This window comes from Coccinella septempunctata, chromosome 3 (genome assembly GCF_907165205.1).
Source record: "Coccinella septempunctata chromosome 3, icCocSept1.1, whole genome shotgun sequence".
Taxonomy (NCBI): domain Eukaryota; kingdom Metazoa; phylum Arthropoda; class Insecta; order Coleoptera; family Coccinellidae; genus Coccinella; species Coccinella septempunctata.
Window position 1 is genome coordinate 31,703,736 of NC_058191.1, and position 21,250 is coordinate 31,724,985.

The window sequence follows — 21,250 nt, forward strand, 5'->3', positions numbered from 1 at the left end:
TCACAGTGGAGGTCTTTGGTACACAGTTATAATGGAGACTCGAGAAGGATACAGCGGCGGCCAGATCTGGTTGGTGACTATCCATGCCCGGAGTGTGGTAGGACATGTAGGTCACAATTGGGTCTCTACAGTCACAGGAGAGCACACAGTCGCAATTAGCCCTGAAAAATTATAAGTCTGTTCGCACCTTTTTTTCCCTTTCTTTTTCTTTTCTTTTTGTTTTTTCCCTTTTTTCGTCTTTTTGTAGATTCATTCCCGGCAACGGGTTACAGCAGCAATGATGATGATACAACATAATGGTATTTTTGCTGAAAACTGAGTTGTTGAGTTCTTTTTTGAAATCTTTGTTTTGTTCAACTTTGTGGTGAGCAGCCCTTCAAACCCGGGTCTTATGCATGGTATTATCGCTTAGCGGGTTGGTATAGATGTGTTTAGTCAAAGGTGACCATATACTTTGATTTCTCTTTCCCAGTTCATAGTCTAGATATTCTGGAGATTATTTTTAGGTCGATCTGGCTATCACCAGACGTAGAGGCATGTCGCTTTACAGATTCTGTCATTCTGTCTTCTTGAATGAAACGTATGATTTCCTTATCTATCACGAATTCGGTCCTTGTCCATATTCGCATAGTTAATAAATGCAGATAACATTGCGAAGTAATCGGGATGAAAATGAGATTTCCACCTTGGATATCAGACGTGTAATGCGGTCATTCGAATCTGGATGGCTGAATCAACATGGGAAGTCGCAACCGCTCGCTATCTGCACCGAGCATCTCTGCCCTTAGCTGGGCTCGGCAAACGTGCGGATTCATCCAGGCCCTAGATGATGGCCCTCCTTATCTATTCCTCCTTATACCGTCGTCGCAACGATCCGTTTTCATATATACTTGTTTACACGGTTGTTCGAATCGTCATTATCATTTCAACGCTGAGCCGTAATTAAAATGCAAATCTGGTCGGACGAATGCGTGTACACGTCAAGAAGGAGCATCGTGATTAATTCTCCAGGTAGACCGTCTAGCTTGCTCGCCTCGCATTTGTCTCAATGTTCGACACATGAATAAATTGAATACAAATATTAATTTACTGGCCCATTTATATTGTATGCTTTATGAGGTCTCGAGTTTCCATTAGACTTCGGCGGTCGGAGGTGCTATGGTTCTACTTGATTGTATCGATTATTGCTGTGAGCTCTCGTCACACGATAAATCCACGGTTTCCGCGCTTGTTCGGAAGGCAGGGTGGAATACGAGTGTCATTCGCGAAGGGAGAAGTTCGATACAGTTCGGTATTTTATGGTTAACTTGAGAAAACCCTTTGGATTTCCGTCTACCACCGAGAAGAACGCCTGGTTAGTGGAAAGTGAGAAAGAATTCCCAGATGATTAGTTGTTAATATCAAAGGATTTGAGCCTTTCGAAAATAAATTCTCTGAACGCATTCAAAAAAGGCTTCCTGATAATTCGTAATAGTAGGATTATATGGAAACGATATTTAGAGTCATTCGGGGCAACTGTGCGCACTTTTGCATTTCAAGCAATACCCTGTTTCAAATGTTGAAGCTAGGAAAATTAAAACATATTCATAAGATTGAGAATTTTCTTATCTATAAAAAAACATCAAAAAGCAAACAAACAGTAAAGTTTTCTTTCTGCAAAAAAAAATTTAATGGTGAAAGTCGGAGTGCGTTCACATGCCCCGTATTGCGGGTAAGTTTGTGCACCCTCACGGGGCAAGTAAACGCAGTGCTTAGTGAACCACACAATCATAACAAATTACAAAATAATGTCATCAAAATGTTACAATATTAGAGAAATACTGTTTATCGTCAATACAGAAGAGCCTCTTTACATGCGCTGCATTATTGTTCGTGCCACCATTCCTGGTGAACACAACACTTGATACATTCCACTGTTGGTGGCTCTTCATATTTTTCTGAACAAATAGGACAATATTGATCGAGTCTTAACCAACAAAATCAACATGTCATAATTTATTCCTCACTGAACGAATGCCCATATATTGAATTTGATTGATGGCAAATAAAAAGTTAATGAAACGTCGCACGGCGCACTCCTATGAAAAACTAATTTGGCGATTCTGCGCCCTTGCTTCACCCAAATGAACCCCTTTTTCATATATTGCATATTCGAAATATAAGCACTGCGCACACTCTGCGCTCAGTTACCCCGAATGACTCTACACGTTTATCTTTAAATTAAGGCTCTCTTGTTATTTTTGAAAGAGAGACAACCTTATCCTCTCAGGCAACTTGTAGGTGACATTCCCTCTTGCGCAAAACAACCTTGAAGCTTCTATATTCAACTGGAAAACTCTATACAGAGTGGGCCATTGAAACCGCAACAGCAGCTCTCTAGATCTGCTGAACCGAATTATATAAAAACGCTTGGGACTTAGATTTTTGATTTTAGGGGGACAACTTCCAAGACAAATTCAAAACCTTTTCGTTCATAGTGTTAGAATGCCAACCCCTATATTTCGAAATCGGTGGTGAGTGATACCTAATTTAAAAAGCCTTTCTTTGATGAATTCAGCATAAAAAACTTTTTTCATTCAATTCATTCGTTTGTGAGATCTGAGATAATTAAATTCAAATTTTTTTGGGAATAGGTCATTTCGTTAAACATTCCGTAAAAATCAATCAAATTTTCACTAATTTATTGTATGGTTTCAACCATCATCGTTAACATCCATACACCGCACATCAAAATATTTCTGTTTGTTTACTTTACCAACAAGTAAGGTAAAAATAGTTAATTCATTGGCAGAAAGAAATAAATTTATTTATTTTAACCAGTTTGGGAACCGTACTGCCCATTCATCATCGAAATTGCAGTATAAATGAGTGTACACTCGATTGATTTACACAGCAAGCTTGAAGGAAAACCAATGCTGTTAAAATTTAAATGTGAATACATATTTCGAAAACGAATGGATTAAATGACAAAAAATCTACTTTGTTGAACTGAGAATTAAAAGGCTTGTCAAATGAGGTATCACTTACCCCCAACTTCCCTAATCAAAAAATAGGGGTTGGGATTGTAACACTTAAAGATGAAGCGATACGGTTTTGAATTTGATCTTAAAAGTTTCACCCTGGGATAAAAAAATCGACGTTTTTATATAATTCGGTTCTGGTGACCTACAGAGGCGCCGTTTCGTGTTCAAAGGCCCACTCTGTATATAAAGGGTGAGTCTTTTACTCAAACGAATATTACAACAGTAGATTCTTGAGATGTAAAGAAACACTTTTTTCATTTACCATTTTTTGCGAGTTGGCTCGGTTCAAAAGAAACATACTGCTGAAAAAACATAAAAAAATGTTATTTTATCTCACAAACGGTTTTATCGAATGAAATGAATTTCGGAATATATGTTTTCATTTATTTGATTTTGATGTATCTTTTTCGAACACAAAATATCCCACGTCTTCCAGTTATCTCATTATGACTATTACGTACCATAAAATTACCAAAAATTCAAAGAACCCATTTCTTGAAACTATGTTGGTCTAATGAATATTTGAGCGTTTTGTCAAATAAAAGTAGTCTTAATATTTTCTCGTATAATGCCTCGTTTTCGAGTAATTTTATGTTCAAAAATTAGTATCTGTAAAATTTGAAAAATTGGGTGCTTTGGCTGAATACAACTCTTTTTAAAAGATCCACAGATGTGTAGTGTCACAGATTTAGCTAGTAATTCTGAAGGTTATTTCGTTTTTCCAGGGTGGCACAGCTCATTTTGAAAACTGAAAAAGACCATATCTTTTTATCGACGCTGAATCGAAGAAATGGTATAGGAAAAAAGTGTTTTTTTTTTGACTTCAAGAATCTACTGTAATAATGTTTGTACGAGTCAAAGACTCACCCTGTATATATCATTATTTAGGTACAAATTTTAAAAGAAAACACAAATCAAGTCGAGTTTGTTTACGATTTTAATTTTTTCTTTCAACGTTTTATTTTGTTACAGAGCTGGAGTATGGGAAAACTGTAGAGCCGCATACGAAGACATCGTCAAACACCTAGAAAGGTAGGTTAATTCACATGATGCATGCTTGGTGCGCCCATTCCAATGAAAATTTCATTCTGAAACGAATGAAAAATCGCCGAACCGGCTTCCGGTACATCCGCCGATTGAACGGCAAACAATCAATCAAAAATCCGGACAAACAAGAGCCCTCCATTTTGAATCATTCACTGACAAAACCATCAAACGGCAAAATGAAGTACTCGACCACTCGGTCGATGCGCAAATAAATCTGCTAATTTGATTCATCGGTATATTGCCAATTAAACAGAGCGTCCGATTTAAATGAACGAAAATTCGTCGGACGCCGCTATATCGGCATTTGTCAGCTGTCAAACGATTAGTCGGCTTTCCGGGGTCGCAGATCACTATATCCCCGGCTTAGGGCTTGACGTTTCAATGATTTGTGAGTGGTGGCGCTTCGCGAGAGCGTACACGGTATCCTGAATAATTGGAGATTCTCTGGTCTGGTGCAGGAGACAATTGCTACGGATGAGGACTCGACTGAAACGTGCGTTTGCATTTCTAAGCTCCTGGGTCCATGACCTGTGGAAGGTCATGGAAGGAGGTGCCAGTCATTTACATGAAGCAGTTTCCTTTATTCCTATTGTCGTACGAGTATGTGTTATCTGTTATTTTATCAGCCATGAAAGAAGTATTTGATGATGCAGGCCAGATAAAATCAACCTACACGATAATCGGGTTACATGGATCCATGCAAGTAAATTTCCTCAAAACTAGTGACGATTTCCATTAAATATTGCAGACAAGTACAATGATGCCAAGTAGAAATATATAAATAAGAAGCAATATTACAACATTGACAGCATTCAGTTACTGATGTGTATGGAAACCGTGGTCAGACCATAGATCTAGGTATATAAGTAGGTCTATGGTTCACACAGAAGATCTTCATTTTTAAATAGCGAATGCCATCGTGCCCAGAATTTAATGCAGAAATAATCGCCTTTCCGCACAAAAGTGGTGACTTGCGACGGCTCTACCTGTGTACATGCAAGCCAACAATTCATCATTCGCAACTCCAGGTTCCATTGTTTCACAAGTAGGCGATTCGTACTCCTCACATTTCGCGAAATATTTGATCGTTAAGGTCTCGATGTGTTCATAATTGCGAATCGATAAATTATACTCACGTTAGTTAGCCTTGTTAGATATTTCAAGACTTAATCAAGCGACCCACGCCCACTAATAAATAAGACCCTTATGGTAAAAATAATTATTATAATTCCGTGTCAATTAGCGCATCTTCTGTGGTCGCGATACGATCTGTGAGTATGGACTGTACGAATTGGATATGATTGCTTTTATGATTTCATGTTTCCTCCATCCTCCGCGTAGTTTGCTTTATTTATAATATTCAGGTCAATGAACAGTTACTGCAGAATGCAAAAATAAGAAGAGGATGCAGTAAATGAAAATTCGATGAACTCAATCATCCTGAAGCAACTTTGATAATTTTTCTTCGATGTATGTCAACTTGAGTGTCAAAAATGCACATTTTGATGATTGTAAAACTAATTCACTATCCAGCAGCTTATTTCAAAATATCTTCTCAGACTCATTTATAATGTAGGGAAATAAACTATAAGTGAGGACTATATGAATATTGAATTCTGAACGTAGGTATATTCTCGGTCTTTCATATGAGATTTCTTTCCCTCGAAACGTACATCTTTCCACCTATTAATCTTAGAGATCCATCCTCTCGTTTATTATTTATCTGATTAAAGAACAGGTTTCACGATGATTCGAAAAACGATAGATGGAAAAAGAGCTGAAAAGGATCACCAACCATAAAAAGTGACATGTTTAAGTCATTAGTCGGTCGATGAAACAGGAATATATCAAATGAGGTGCAAGAAATGGCATTCTTTCAACATTCAACCTTTCTCATATTAACGTCGTGTCGCTCAGTCATCGTTAGAACTAATTATTTCGGACAAATTAGGGCCCATTTTTCTTTGAGGAATGGGCAAGGAACAGCGAGGCTTCGGATTCACATTGAGGGAACATATATTAGGGTTTCATTTGAAAAAAGGTTGCATTGCCACCCTGTGTACATATCATTAAGTAGTATCGTATCTTCTAACTATTGAGGACAGATTTATTCAGAATTACTTTTATTTGATAATTTTTGCTCTAGTTACTCACTCTGTACAGTGTACACAGAGTGTATTTGAAAATGAGGCTTTTTTATCAACAGTAGAGAGAGTAGAGCTGGTCAAAATAAAGCGTTTCACAAAAAATCACCTATACCAAGCTTTCAAAATGACAAAGTTGAAAAAAAATTGAAATTGTTACTGAAATAGACCCTAGACCCTTTGTTAGTTGAATTATCGCAAAGCAGTGGGAAAAACTTATCTCCTGATTCCACCATGTGGTTCGTTCAGGATATTGGCCCGTTCGATATTTACGTGGTAATGAAAATGGAAACTTAGGATTGTCGAATTTTATGAAATGGCTCATTTCGATATCAACTGACACAAGACATAGGACACCAGTGTAAAAAATAGAATACTTCAAAATCTCACCAATAAAATTCGTCTAAATTATTTACAATGGCATCACAATCTTCTTGTTCGAACATTGTAACAATCGTCTTAAAATGGGATGAAAAGAAGAAACATCATAGCACTTTTTCAACATATCTAACATAAGCACTTTCAAGAAACTGCCTCGATTTTCTACATTATTCACCCTAAATTGAACGATACAACAATTATGATCCTCTCAAAAGTGACCTGATGCATCTAATCCGATGAACTTGGTACTGAACCATTCATTGTTCGGCCATATGTTTACGTTCTGTTTCGTTTTTGCGATGCCGGTGTCACCTTCCACAGTTTCGTACTTGGAATTCAATGAAATTTTGTCGAACTTCTAGGGGTTGTATCTCAGCCATCTTGGATATTTTATGTAGACAATTTTTGGTTAAACGACATATTTTGATGAGTTCTACATTCTGTCGAAAAAAAAAGCCTCACCTTTGAAAATACACTGTGTAGGCTTCTCTCGGAAACTTTTTATGATAAAGTGATTAAATTCAGCACAGAATTCAACAGCAACACTTTTTCTTGAGGTTAGCTTCAATCAGGAAAAATCAGCACAAAACCTAAAGAAATTATATGGACATAAGAATGTTTTGTTGTAAATTATTTCCTTCACATCACCCAGATCCTTTCGTTATCGAAAATGTTTCAATATTCCAAATAAATATCTTGCACATCCTGTATATGAAAATGGGGGGCAGTTCGAAGCGAAATTAGAACTTCAACACTCTACATCAAGCCCATTAGCTCCGATGCAGAAACTGACATTCAAAAGACGCAATTATCCCAATCGAAGCAGAACAAAGAGAAATACCTCCTTCCCAATGTCTTGGGGTTCTCATTAAACTGTAATACGACACGTTATCGAGACATTATCAAAGTCCAGATCGTAATGTAGGCAGGAGCATCGCAGCCATTGCATTAAACAATATTACTGTCTATATCTTGATCAAGTTCGGAGTCGGGAGAATTCACTTAGCAGCTCCATACGCAGACTGAGAGAGCAGTTCAGATCTTATCTTCCTCCGCTAATCTAATATTATAATTGCATCCCGGCGAAATGCTACATCCAGTTAACGGAATCCCGGTTAACTGTTGCCTATGGAAATACTCCTCTTAAATCCGGGAGTTGGTCCTTCCAGTGGAAGATTGGGGTACGTCGTCAACTCCGGGAAGATCTCCTGAGGGATACATTGAAATCTCATTCCTGAGATATACCTGCTAGAGGTAATTAGTGAAAGAACAGTTTCACGGTATTGTTCTTGGGACTTCCTCGCATTATACGGGGGAACTCTGTAATTGAATAATGAAAACGATGGACGTAGTTGCCTGTTCTAATGGCATCGATGCCCGCCAGGCAGGGCGAGACTTCTCTTAGCTTGCTCGTTTGTGAAGGAGTGGGATTTGAGATTTTGTTCTGTTGTACCAAAAACCCAGAAGATTTTGAATTGGAGATGTTTTGAAACTTCGAAATTTATGCCATCGAAATCCTTATCTCCAAGATGTCAAATTCACGATCTGGCAACATGGGAATAATTCGTGAAACTGACGAAGTGTGCTATGGCTATCTAATACTCTATGTACCTTTGGTCTGTGTATCTGTATCTACTACCCATATGAAAATAAATATAATTCATTCATATTGTGTAGCTAACAACACAAGGCACTGTTATCACGGTAGACAAAAGTCAAATTAAAAAAGGTTTCACCCCAATTATAACCTGAAATCTCTAAAATGGAGACGACAATTCATGAATTGTCCCATTAATACGAGCTAGTCATGAATCAGCCAGGAATTCCCAGAGAGGCTGAAACATATAAACATCTACATAGGTACTATAAACCGGTTTTGGGATTATTGTCCCTCATTTGTACAGTGCAGTGTCTTCAAGCGAAATTGGAAATGTCGTCTCCCTTCTAGAAATTTCCGTGGTACCAGTGGCACTTGACGGCGGAGTACCTACTGTGTGCTCCAGGTCCAGGTCTTTACAACCTGACATTTTGACATCCGTCGATATTTCTGTGATCGCCTGTTGTAGATTTCGTAATTTGCGTTTCAGAAACTATTATTAGAGTAGTTTTCCTGCTGTGGTTCCAGAAGTTGGATCGAATTCAGTAGATACTAGTCTGAAGTGTATCACTGAGATTGAAAAAAAATCTGCAGTCTTTTTAGAACCAAGTAATAGTGTTCAACTTGAACCATTGCTTTCCCAAATTTTGTGAAATATTTATGAGCATTAGTGTGAGGTTAGGTTTCCTGTGGAAAATTGTGTTTCTTTATTCTTTAGGCGCGAGCTTTCGGAATGTCTTTATTCCTTCGTCAGGAGCAGAATATGAGGTTTTCTCGCTTTGAAAACTTTTATTTCACAAAACGTTCAAATATTCATTAGCTAGCGTCCAAATTAATTTCAACATTTGGTTTTTTTGAATTTTGGGTATTTTTATGGTGCATAATGGTCATAATGGGAAAACTGGAAGACTTGGTTGATATCTTGTGTTCGAACAAGATTCATTTAATAAATACAAAACTATATTCCGAAATTCATTTCATTTGATATAATCGTTTGTGAGATACAACTGAAAATAATTTTTTTTGTGGTTTTTCAACAGATTGTATCTTTCGAACCGAGCAGATTCGGAAGAAATGGTAAAGAAAAAAGTGTTCCTTTTGACCTCAAGAATCTACTGCTGAAATATTTGTATGAGTTGAAGACCTACCCTGTATACTAATAAGACTTCCCCTTGTGTTTTAATGGAAAAATAAGTGGCCTGTATTTTCGTGTGGTAGGCGTTGGAAAATGAAGTTCATAATAAAGGAACGTTTTTCAAGCTGTCTATCGTCCAGAACTCATTTACCTTGTGAAGAGGTGAGCTTAATCAAATAAGCTAACTTCGCTTGCACCTTGCACCCATTATTTTTCATCGTCGTGGAAAACTACCAGTGCGACAATGGATCAAATTGCTCGCGAAACGGAAGAAACAACGGCCTTATTGAATTTTCCGCAACTGTTACTCCCAATAATGAACCTTACATCCGTTAATCTTACAGTTATCACTGATATTTATAAGGCAATATTAATATTCATAAACGCCGAAACGAAGGAAGAAGTTCCGTCCCGACTGTGACAGGCCTAATTGCCAAAGTCCCTGTTGTGACGGGGATTAATTAATTTTCGGCCCTTAATTCGAATTTAAATCGGCCAGTGTTTTGTTTAATTCCGCTCTGTTAATTGTGCGGACAGCTTTGTGTAACGCCCGAGTCGGATGAATTTCATCCGAAGGAGAAAATTTGCATGCAGTCATTTATAACTCCGGAAATCTCATTCAATATCAGTCCATTCGCCGACATTCTGAGCTTTATTGCATTAGGAAATCGAAGGCTTAACCCGGAACATTCCAATATTTGCAAAATTTATGGGTGAACTATCAGATCGCGTCATCGTGATCTGAAATTCATGAAGCCAATGTTCTTAGGTTTTCAAAGAAAGTTTAATTTTGATTCCAACCTTGCTGAGCAATATTTTTTACTTTAAAGTGAACTAGGAAGAACTGTTTTTTCGTTCAAATTTGAATAGAATCCGCTGTTTGCAATGCAATGGGTTATTTATTATCTACTATCAATTTCGAGGTTATTACACTCCTGGACAAAAAAACCAGCCAGAAAATTTTCTCACCAAATTCATTTCAAAATAACTTTTTAAAGTGTGCATCGGTTTTGATTATTTTATTGTTTATTTGTAGCCTATTTCATCTAGTTTATCACCTGATATCGAGTCTGCAGGAATTTCAATTGGACACCTTGCGGAGGTAGTGACGCAGTGATGAGTCTTTGAATGAGTCTTTGCAATTTGATTTTCTCTTAACATTTTCCTGTTTGATTTACGTCGATAGCTCCTTCCTGAAGGGAGTGAGATTCTTTAAAGGGAACTGTGCAATACAGACTTGGCAGGACAAACTTACTCCTTTATTCGTTTTCTTAAGGTCTCACGAAATACTTAAATTGAAGTTCGGCTGCTTTGAAGACACGTATCATGAGTTCCCATGCACATTAACTGCGGTCACCTTGATAAATATGTTGAGTGAATGCCGGTTTCAATAGTGTGTCGCAATTCTGGGTGATCAAACTTATAATTTCTTAGGGCTACTTGCGACTGTGTGCCCTCCTGTGACTGAAAATACCCAACCGTGACCTACAGATCCTTCCATACTCAGGGGATGGATAATCACCAACCAGATCTGGCCGCCGCTGTATTCTTCTCGAGTCTCCATTATATCTGTGGATCAAAAACCTGTACTGTGATCTGTCTAACGCTAGTTGTTTCAAGTTAAGATTGGCATTAACTGATTTTAGGAATTGATGCAGTATATCCTTAAACCGCTTTTACTGGCCCCCTGGTTTCCGAGCTCCCTCTGTGAATTCGCCATAAAGAGCTATTTTAGAGAGTCTTGTGTCTTACATCCTCAGAATGTGGCCGCTCCATCTGAGTCGAAACCTCGATACTTGAGTCCCAATTGTTACATAACTCGCGCGCTGCAAGACTTCTGCATTTGAAACTTTGTGAAACCATCTTATGTCTCAAATGAAGTTGTTGCGTTTGTTCAAGCTGTTTAATGTGTCGCCTGTAGGGTTTCCAGCTCTCTTTTCATCTTCTTAGAAATGATGCAGCGTCTCAATAATAACACAGTATGGATATTTGAAGAATTTTTTGATATATAAGCTTACATTAGGTATAACGATTTTGGATGATAAGGAGGCTTTAAGTTCTCTTCAAGAAACTTCTCGATTCCAAATGAATTCAAATTTTCGATACTTCTTGATTTGCCACAAATAACTCTTGAATATGCTCCCACATTTGTCCTCATCATGTTCGAACAGTCCAAACATGCCACCACTACATTCTCCTGAATGAACGAGGATCATACGTGATTTGTGGTGCCTCCAACATGCGAAAAGAACAGAATCCAGACAGACTCCCGCAGTTTGCCACTGTTGTTCAACTCTGGGCATAAATATTTAAGAAGCGGTAACGTACTGTTGAAAAGAACGATGCACGCAAATGGTCAATAACAATAATTAACTAATTGGCAGATTTACATATCCTCATACATCAGACGGCAGCAATAACTCAGCAGTAATTGAAATCGACAACTTTATGTCGCATATTTTTTGAAAGGAACACCGCAAAGTTTGAATATAATAAGGAATCAAAGAAATGATGTATTTACATTTACAATAACATAAAATATTTGGAGACATATTTGGAGAGTTAAAAAAAGGTTTTCTACTGGCGTCCGACCAGCCTCATCCTAAAAGCTCTGTAAGCATCGTCATCGGATAAAACTTGTATGGTATAATGAAATTGCGATCTTATGGAGAACAAAACACAGAGGGCTGAAGAGAATCATAGAAATATGCATGTCTGACACACATGTAGGGATCAAATCGAATCACTGTTGATGAGGAGATGCACTCTTTCGGAATTATGATTCATTACCGAGGAAACTCTGATTTCTGCGCTTCCTAATGACCGCTCCGAGCTCCATCATGTTTTCAACCATCAATTACCATTGTTTCTCCCCCGAAACCATCGAATTTTCCCCCTCACGTGGAGGCCGGATGATGTAGCATTTTAAGATGTCGGCGACATTAAAAAGCAAGAAGTCATAAGCCGTAGATGACAAATGATCCTGCGGAAGCTATCAGGACGTCGGGAGAGTGTCGCCGAGCAGTTGGGGGTTGAGGGACGCGGGGGCGGTGCAAGGGGGTTGATTTGAATAAAAAATAACATTCGCGAAAGTTAATAAAGGAAACGTGAACGGCAATCTGATTTCGTCTGATGCGGAAGAGCGTCTCTCAGCTTTTATTTTAAAGGTGTACGATTAGTTTTTGACAACGAAGATTTTAAATTGGGTTTTAGTACTTCGGAATACATTTTCGGGAATGTAATTTGTCGCGAGGCGCGGAAAGATTCGCATTTGTTTTAATGGGGGACGTTATTTTGTTTGAATGGTTTCTGATGAATAAAAATGAAGTCGGAAAACTTGGGTGAATTTTCTTCGGAAAATCCTCGTTTTGGCTGATGATTTCCAATAGGAAAGGGGGAAATTTAAACTTGAACCTCTATTTATGGTGAATTCACATCTCATTTTTTTCTTCCCCCTAAATGAAAAAATTGAGATACGTTGAGTCATAACTTCCCAGGCAGCAAGCGTAAGTCATAATGACGTACCTTAAAGGTCATGCCAGCCATCATATAGACCTAAAAGTTAAAAGTTGACGTCTTTCTGACGTCTAGATGACGGTCAAATGTCAGCGTCATTTTAACGTCAGTGTATGACGTTATTTTGACGTCTTATGAAAGGGATAACGCCTTAAGAGGAAGGCAATGAAAATAATGAAAATTAATTCAGATGCAACCGCCGATACGAATTCAACAGTTCAGAGTTACGATCTGAAGCTAGCTTATATGCCATCGTCAGGACTTCCAAATAGAGTACGCGCCATCGAAGAAAAGCAGATACTGACCATGGTTTCAGTCTCGTTTGACCTCGTCAGAGCACCATTGCTTTCCCCGATGAAGTAACGTTTGGAATTGACGGACCCTTATTCAATACTGGAACGCGCTGCTGAGTACTATGCAGGTACGTCACGTGAAGAAACGTCACCTTCAATGACGTTCATAGTACGTCATTTTTGCGTCGATGACGTCCACCATCAGTAAATCACCAATTGAATACGTCACTGTTGACGTCACGTGAAGAACTTCTTTATAACGTCACCTTCAATGACGTTCATAGTACGTCATTTTTGCGTCGATGACGTTCACCGTCAGGAAATCACCAATTGATTACGTCATTTAGACGTACTATCCCAGCTGCCTGGGATTAGGACTGCCTCATTTTTCCATATTTCACTTTATACAAAAACATATAGAACTATGACCTAAATTTTGTGAAATCGGAGAGAACTCCACTTCATATTCTTCGTCCACGACAGAATTTTTTTCGTCATATATGATTGCTCATACATACAAGCAAACCACTATTGGGGTGTGAAATATATAACCCAATCAAGATAGCACAATAGGAAGCGATGAAAAATTAGGAACTTTGCGACAGATTTATACCCCAGCTTTCCTTTTAATAGGATTTGGTGGTTATAATAGGAACACGTCCTAAATTTTGTTCTATGAGCCTCTTGCACGCAATCTAGTTGAATGGATGACGCTAAAATCGTTTCATCCAATACCAGGGAGCTTGAAAGAGTGGAAAACACTTCCGAATTGGAGTTATACATGTTTTTCGAATGGAGTATTGCTAAGTTGCGAAAAATACTCAATTATTCAAGAATTTCTCCGCTGAGTACCTTCTGCATACGCCAAGAAACCAATTTACTCGGTATGATTTATAGACAACCTCGTGTGTAATTATTTGCAAACTAAGGACGGGATTATTTCTTATTCGATATTATTAATCGGACTGTGATACATGGCAATATGAAAATTATTTCTTGATAACATCTTCTGTGAATGGAATCCGCATGATTCGTATCTCGAACACGAAAAATTGGATTGGTTTGTTGGATTTATCCTTCCTATCATTAGGACCAAGCAGTATCGAACCTATACAGGGTGTTAGGCGGTCTTTATGTTGCAATAATGAAGTGTTCCCTCTTTGGTGAAAATTTATAATACTCTTTCCATTTTACCAATAAACTCAACAGTTGACACGATTCATGGTGTGGAAATTATTTTTATTTTCTGCTGCTCCTTAGGTAAGATGACTCTTTATTTTATATTTCAAAACCTTCATTGTTCCAGATGTGGATGAGAACTCTGAATTTTCTATCTGAATAACGTGACTCTTGCTCTCCCCAGTGTATGGGGAAATATTTCAAGCGAAAATAACCCTAATTTCCTCCTAACAATAAATTGTCTTGAATTCGTTCGATGTAAAATTGACAAAAGGGTCAAACCCTCATCGTTATCTCCGACTTGATTTCCCAACTGGACTAATCATGTCGCTTGGCTTCTCCAGTTACCTATACGATTGGGCACATAGCAAAATTAGCGTCATATCTCTTCATCGAGCTTGGGAGGACATCAGAGAACGTCTCATTAATTTTTCGATACGCTCCTGGTTCCTCGAAATTTGGCCGATGTTCAAATCGCTGAAAAGAACTTGCTAACGGATAGAAGGGGAAATATACAGGAGCCAAATTACTTGGATTATTTTTTTCAAGGTTATCGTTGTCGTTGAAAATCAATGAAACTGTTTAAATCGACTCTAGGGGGAGTTTGATCAGATTTTTATGAAACGTCGAAAAGTAAGTTTAATGGAGTAAGATCAGAAGATTCAAATTTGAGTTTCAAGAAGTTCCCCAATATAAGTTAAAAGTAGTGCTCAAATTTCCATTTTGAATTTTCTGTCGTTTTAAACTATTTTATTTCAGTATAGTGTAACTACAACTATTGATTGTCATTGTTATTGTTGTGTTTTATCAACACGAATCTTAAGAAAAAGGCTATAGTCTCAAAGAATATTAATGAAGAAGAGTTTTTTCTTTTTTTTCTCATGAAAATTCATTCAAGAATGAGATGCAATTTTTTATGAGATATTTGATAAGGGCACCTCTAAAGATGTTCTGTCATATTAACGGTTGTTTATCAGAAATAATATCAAGAAAAAATGTAAAACTTTCAATTGAATGTTGTGCGCGTTTTAGGAATTTTCTAGATTACTGCAATAAACTGAATTGATATCAAAGTTATTTTTACTCTCACTTATCAATTAGATACTATACTGGAATATAAAGTCTTTTAGTAAAAATGTTATCTTAAGCTCTCGGTTGTTTAGTTTCCGTGATAATTTTTCCGCCACATTACAAGAGTAATATGATCGAAAACAAGCCAAATGTCCGCTTAATTTTTATTGTTGGTTCTCATCAAATGCTGTTTCGATTTTTGATGGGCTAGGGCGTGTATATACCGAAATCCAATAAAATATCTGATTCAATACCGACGCAGCTGTCGTTATTAAAATTATTATATGGCCATAAAAATGAGTTTGAACTATAAAATAAATTACACAACAGAAAACGTTTTCAAGTGAATGCAAACAGGGTTTTCTGCAACATAAGCCATAATAATGGCTTTAATTTTTTTTGATAATTCTCTGAATTAAATTAGAGAAATAATAGGACTGAGAATAGATGTTTGCACCAAAAATAATGAGTATATTTTTCATTATTTGATCCACATTTCGAAATGAAGAAAATCGAAATATAAATAATTGTATATTTTCATTACATTACGACACAATTTTGAAATTTCCATCAGGTTCTTCCCTCACGATATTTCCCTGAATTCTCCAATTTTCCCCTTCCATCCATTCTAACATTTTATTGCTCCCATTTGTGCCCCAGTAGGCGGCTTACTGATGATTTTTAAAATATCTCCACGCGGCCAAAAAATATGTTCAATAACTGAATTAAAACGCTTTTTCTTGGGGCTTTCGCATCTGGGACCAGGGCAGGGAGAGGCGCTTTCCTCGTGACAAATGACTAACTTAGTTTTCGTTTGCAGTTCGTCGAGAGGATCTGTCAGGGCTTAGGGGGGACTTTTTATGAGATTGGCGTGACATTGGCGTCGAATTGCTGCGAGGACATGTGCTTATACAAATGATTCTTCTGGAATGAGATTCCCTTCCACGTATATTTTCGATCGATGGCGTGAAAAATGAGAATGGGAAAAATTTGTTGAAGAGTCATAGTCTTTTTCATGAGCGATGATCGTAAACCACGTAATGATTTCAGGGTATTTTGGGAAGAGGATGCTTTTTTTTCCTTATCTTATTATTATAATAGTTTTTCTTACCAAGATCTAAAATTGAAGGATTAAAATATTGTTCCATACAAAAATCGGTTGTAGGTGTTGCAATAATAATATATGATAGCTAATTTCAGATATTCCACCAAACATTGAATTCAAAATCTTCGGAAACGTTCTCTTAAATTGTCAGGTTTTCCATTAAGAATTTTTTTTGATAAAATGTGGATATAATCGAAACGCTAAATATTCCAGCACTAAATTTTCAATGGCGAAATATTTCCACCACAGTTTCATTTTCAAACTTAGATACATCTCTGTACGTTCCTTTTGTGCTGTTTTTTTCGGTTAGAAACGGGAGTTCCGTATCCCGTGTCAAATCGAAGAACAAATCGTTTTCTGAACGTAGTTCCCAACAATTTTATCTTGTTGGTAGTATTCGGTTCGAATCCAAGTCGATTACGCGGCGAAAGAACATTTATCAAAAGGGGATTGCGTCAACACATATAAGGAACTCGAACAGACACGTATATCTGCCCCAAAAACAGGGGTTGAATCCCAGTCGGCCTCGCTTTATTCGACCAATCAATCACATTTTCTATGAAATTGAAAATTTCATACCTGATGGAGCTTTCTTGTTTGAATATTATTCTCGTTTGCTTTGCGAGAGTCATTTGTTGTTATCATATACGATTTTTATGAACGATGGTCTCTTTAGGGGTGCTCATATACAGGGTGTTTCAAAGAGGGACATAGATTTTGACATAGTTGGGTTATGAAATTCATTGTATACAATGGTTCAGTAGACTAGATCTATGTATGTGTACACGACGGTTGTGCTTTGTTTGACATTCGTGATATCTCATATATGTTCTCAAATAGTTGAACAAAGCTCTATAGCAGGAATAGTCAAAATGTGACACAGTAAAAAATTGGCTTGTGCAATTTTCTCTTCGAGTATTTATTTGAAATGATATGAAAAAAAATTCTCTAATCAAACTATACACGGTGCATGAGTCTTTGACTCGCACAAATATTTCAACAGTAGATTCTAGACGCCAAAAGAAACACTTTTTCCTATACCATTTTCCCGATTCGGCCCTGATTAAAAGATAGAGCCATTTTGTGTTTTCATAATGAGCTGTGCGACACCTAGAAAAACAAAATTCACTTCAGAATATCAAGCTAAATCTATGACATAACACATATGTGGATCTTTCAAACAGACTTGCATTAAGCCAAAATACCCAATTTTTCGAATATCACAGATATTTTTTATTTTTGAACGCCAAATTACTCGAAAATGGCACATTATACAGGAAAATATGAAGAATCCTTTTATTTTACAGAACATTCAAATATTCATTAATAAGATAGCTTCCATCTCAGTTTCCAGAGTTGAGTTCTTTGAATTTTTGGTGTTTTTATGGTACGTAATGTTCATAATGAGAAAACTGCCAGACGTGGGTGAGAGCTTGTGGTCGAAAAAGATTAATCAAATAAATGAAAAACTATATTCCCAAATTCATTTCATTCGATAAAACTTTTTTTTATGATTTTACAACAGCCTGTATATTTCAAACCGAGCCGATTCGGAAAAAATTGTAAGGGAAGAAAGTGTTTCTTTTGATCTCAAGAATCTACTGTTTAAATATTTCTACTAGTCAAAGACTTACCCTGAATATTATATTTTACATAATCTATTTTCTAGGATAAGCTATTAGTAATTTACATAAGAAACAGAGCTTTTCCTGTCCCATGTTACGATGAAATTTTCTGAATCCGAACGCGAAGCCAACAAATCAAGAATATAAGAGAATCATCCCTAACCAGTGGAAAGCCCCCGTTGTATGAGATAGCCCGAACACAGTATATCATAGGGAGGAAAAGAAGATGGGCATAGTTTCAAATTTCATTTAAGATTTAATTTACGTGCAGATACGTGAATAAAACCTCCGCAAATCGCCCCCAAATTGAAAAGACGCCGTGATGTAAGTTGGTGAATCCCCGAAAATTTGGGGTGATTAAAACAGCGCTTTTGTTGTGCTCCCGGACAAACAAATGCCCTTGGCTCACGATTCTCGCATTGGGGTGGCTTTGTTTATGGGCAATATTGGGAATTCCAAATAGTTTCGAATTATTGGTCTGAACTGGGGGTTGCAGATTTCGTACACTGAATTTTTTCAAGCCTGATTGAAGAACTCAAGCAATATTTCTAATTTGAAAAGTTCACTGAAATAAAATACGGAATTGTTCAAGTTGGAGGTTTGATAAAATTCATTCTATAATATTCTCAATGACTGCGTTAGTACCGAACAGCTCAGGAATGAAGTTGCATCCAATTAATCACAAACGTTCCACCTAAAGAAAGTGACGACAAGTCAGCGACAGTCTCGTTGACAAGCAGCTTGCACTGCATCAGGGGACCGCCGAAGAAGTTGTCACTGCATGATTAATGACCTCATTTCAATAATAACAAACTCTAATACACCGGTAAAGCCACCTCGTTTTCTTCAGAAGGAAGTGCGCCAGTTTGTTTGCCGAAAGACAGAACACGTGGATCGTAGGCAATTTGCCATATTAATTAACTGAAATTCATTAAGGCAGCTTTTAAAAGAATTGAAGATCGTCAACAGCAAGTAGACGTTTCGAAGAAACATTTCACGCCCTGCGATAATGTTACATAGATAAACATTAATCAGTGTCACTTTTTCGCGAAGAAAAAATGCGTTAAAAATAAACTAAGGAATGCCCACTTTTCGAATTTGACAGTAATATGAAATTTCAGTAGCTCCTCAAGTATCAGAGAAGGAAAGTGGGTCGAGTATACATAGTGCATTGAGAAGATATCTAGTGATTCTCATTTGCTAGTCACTATTAACTCAGTCCATGATTCGACATGCTCAAAAGTTGTTTGTATTGCTTCCAATTTTGCAAAAAAAATAATTTTAAGCTTCCCAGAATTCAATAGAACAAAGTAATCCTAGATTCCCAAAAGCCAATGTGTGAGTATATATCTCCTGTATTCGGAATTCATGTCAGTTCCTGTTAAAACGCCACTTGCCGGCCAAACCTCGATGATTGTAAATTATAAAAGAGCCAATTTGGCGGGAATAGCTTGTCCTGTTTACATTTGGTCAATTCATTCCGGAATTATACAATATTTACTCTAAAACTGTAAATGAATGGTTGCTCCTATAGTGTTGAGTACACACAAGTAGGGTTATGTTTTGGAGGATATGAGGAAGGTAGGAATTTGTTTGTTGAACGAAATTATTATTTACATAGACGTTACATGTCAGTTATTTGCAGTGCTGACCCGCGTTTTGTGGTTCTACATTTATAATATTGAGTCAACATTACAGGCAGACGTTCGTACTGCTTTCACGGTGTTTCCTATCCGGGGAAACTCCTATCTGTTTCGTTATTCTATTTGCTCATTTGAGCCTTTTGTTAATTGGAGGTTTATTTGGCTGAATATGAAATAAGAACTGGTCAGACTAGCCTATGAAAAAGTGAATATACAGGGTGAGTTTTCAACAGTAGAATCTTGAGGTCGAAAGAAACACTTTTTTTCTCGCTTTCCTTGCTCTATATTGAATATAAAAAAATTTGGAGGCTGTTGAGATGTGATTTTTTCAAAAGAGCTCTCCTGTGACGTGCTTCAGGCTTATTTATTCATTCTGTATCATACAGGACAACATTTCTCGCCGAAGCTATAAGCAGCTGTCTGATCAAATCAACACTCCACCTTCAATACTCAATGATTTCATTGTGCCTCCATGAAGCAGCAACACATCTCCCAGCAGCGGGATGCAGCGGGGTCTCTATCGATATTATGATTAAATCAGCGACTACTCGAGGGCGAAATAACTACAGTAGGTCGTTGCTAATTAATATTTAATAACAACTGAGTCGGAATCTACGTCTGCCGAACTGATTGACTACTAATTGCCCGAAGAAGTAATTAAAATTTAATCAGCAAATACGACTGGAGTTTCTTAATTTCTGACAATCCCGGGAACTCGGATTTAATTTCGCCGTCTTCATTATTGAAAATATTTGCAATTAAAAGCTCACTTCTTCCCCGGTTTCCGTTTTGGGAATTTCTTGTTTCCACCCAGATGGAAAGGGTACAAATTAGAATTTCACCAATCGTGTTTTACGAGGATGCATTGATATCTAGTTAATCTAGACCAGTTCCATGCATAAAAATATATTGCGTTACCATAGCAACGAACAATAACTCATTAGAAGTGTCAGTGTCAAGTTTGAGGTCAAAAAAGTAAACCAGAGTTACGCAATAAATTAAGAGAAAGGAGATGTCCACCGAAATTGTGAAAATCGAAAAATTGGAGTATCGAGCCATCATCAAGTACCTGTATTTAAAAGGGTTAAGAGGTAAGCAGATTTACGAAGATATGCCTAATACCCTTGGTAATCAATGTCTTTCGTATGCGACCGTGAAAAATTGGACTGCAAGCTTCGAAAGAGGTAAATTTTCCATTGAAGATGATGACCGATCGGGAAGGCCAGTTTCTGTGTCAGTCCCCGAAAATATCGATGCACCTCATGACATGATTTTATCAGACCGTCGAATTTGGCTGAAACGTATATCTGAAGCACTGAATATTTCATACGAATGCGTTCATGATATAGCTCACGTCAATTTTGACATGAGAAAAATTGCTGCAAAATGGATCCCCAAATGTTTGAATATTGACCAAAAGCGTCCAAGGGTAGAAGCATCGCGTTCGATCTGTGCTCGATTTGAAAACGATGTAGACTTCTTAAACCGAAT

General features: G+C 37.3%; 1 protein-coding gene across 3 annotated transcripts in view; it reads left to right on the forward strand.

Moving 5' to 3' along the window:
* Nucleotides 1–21,250, forward strand: part of LOC123309195 (dachshund homolog 2) — a 262,136-nt gene that overhangs the window by 77,624 nt on the left and 163,262 nt on the right. For all 3 annotated transcript variants that reach the window (XM_044892170.1, XM_044892172.1, XM_044892171.1), the window contains exon 4: nt 3,996–4,055. In XM_044892170.1, coding sequence (XP_044748105.1) covers nt 3,996–4,055 — 60 coding nt within the window. The remainder of the gene's footprint in view (nt 1–3,995; nt 4,056–21,250) is intronic.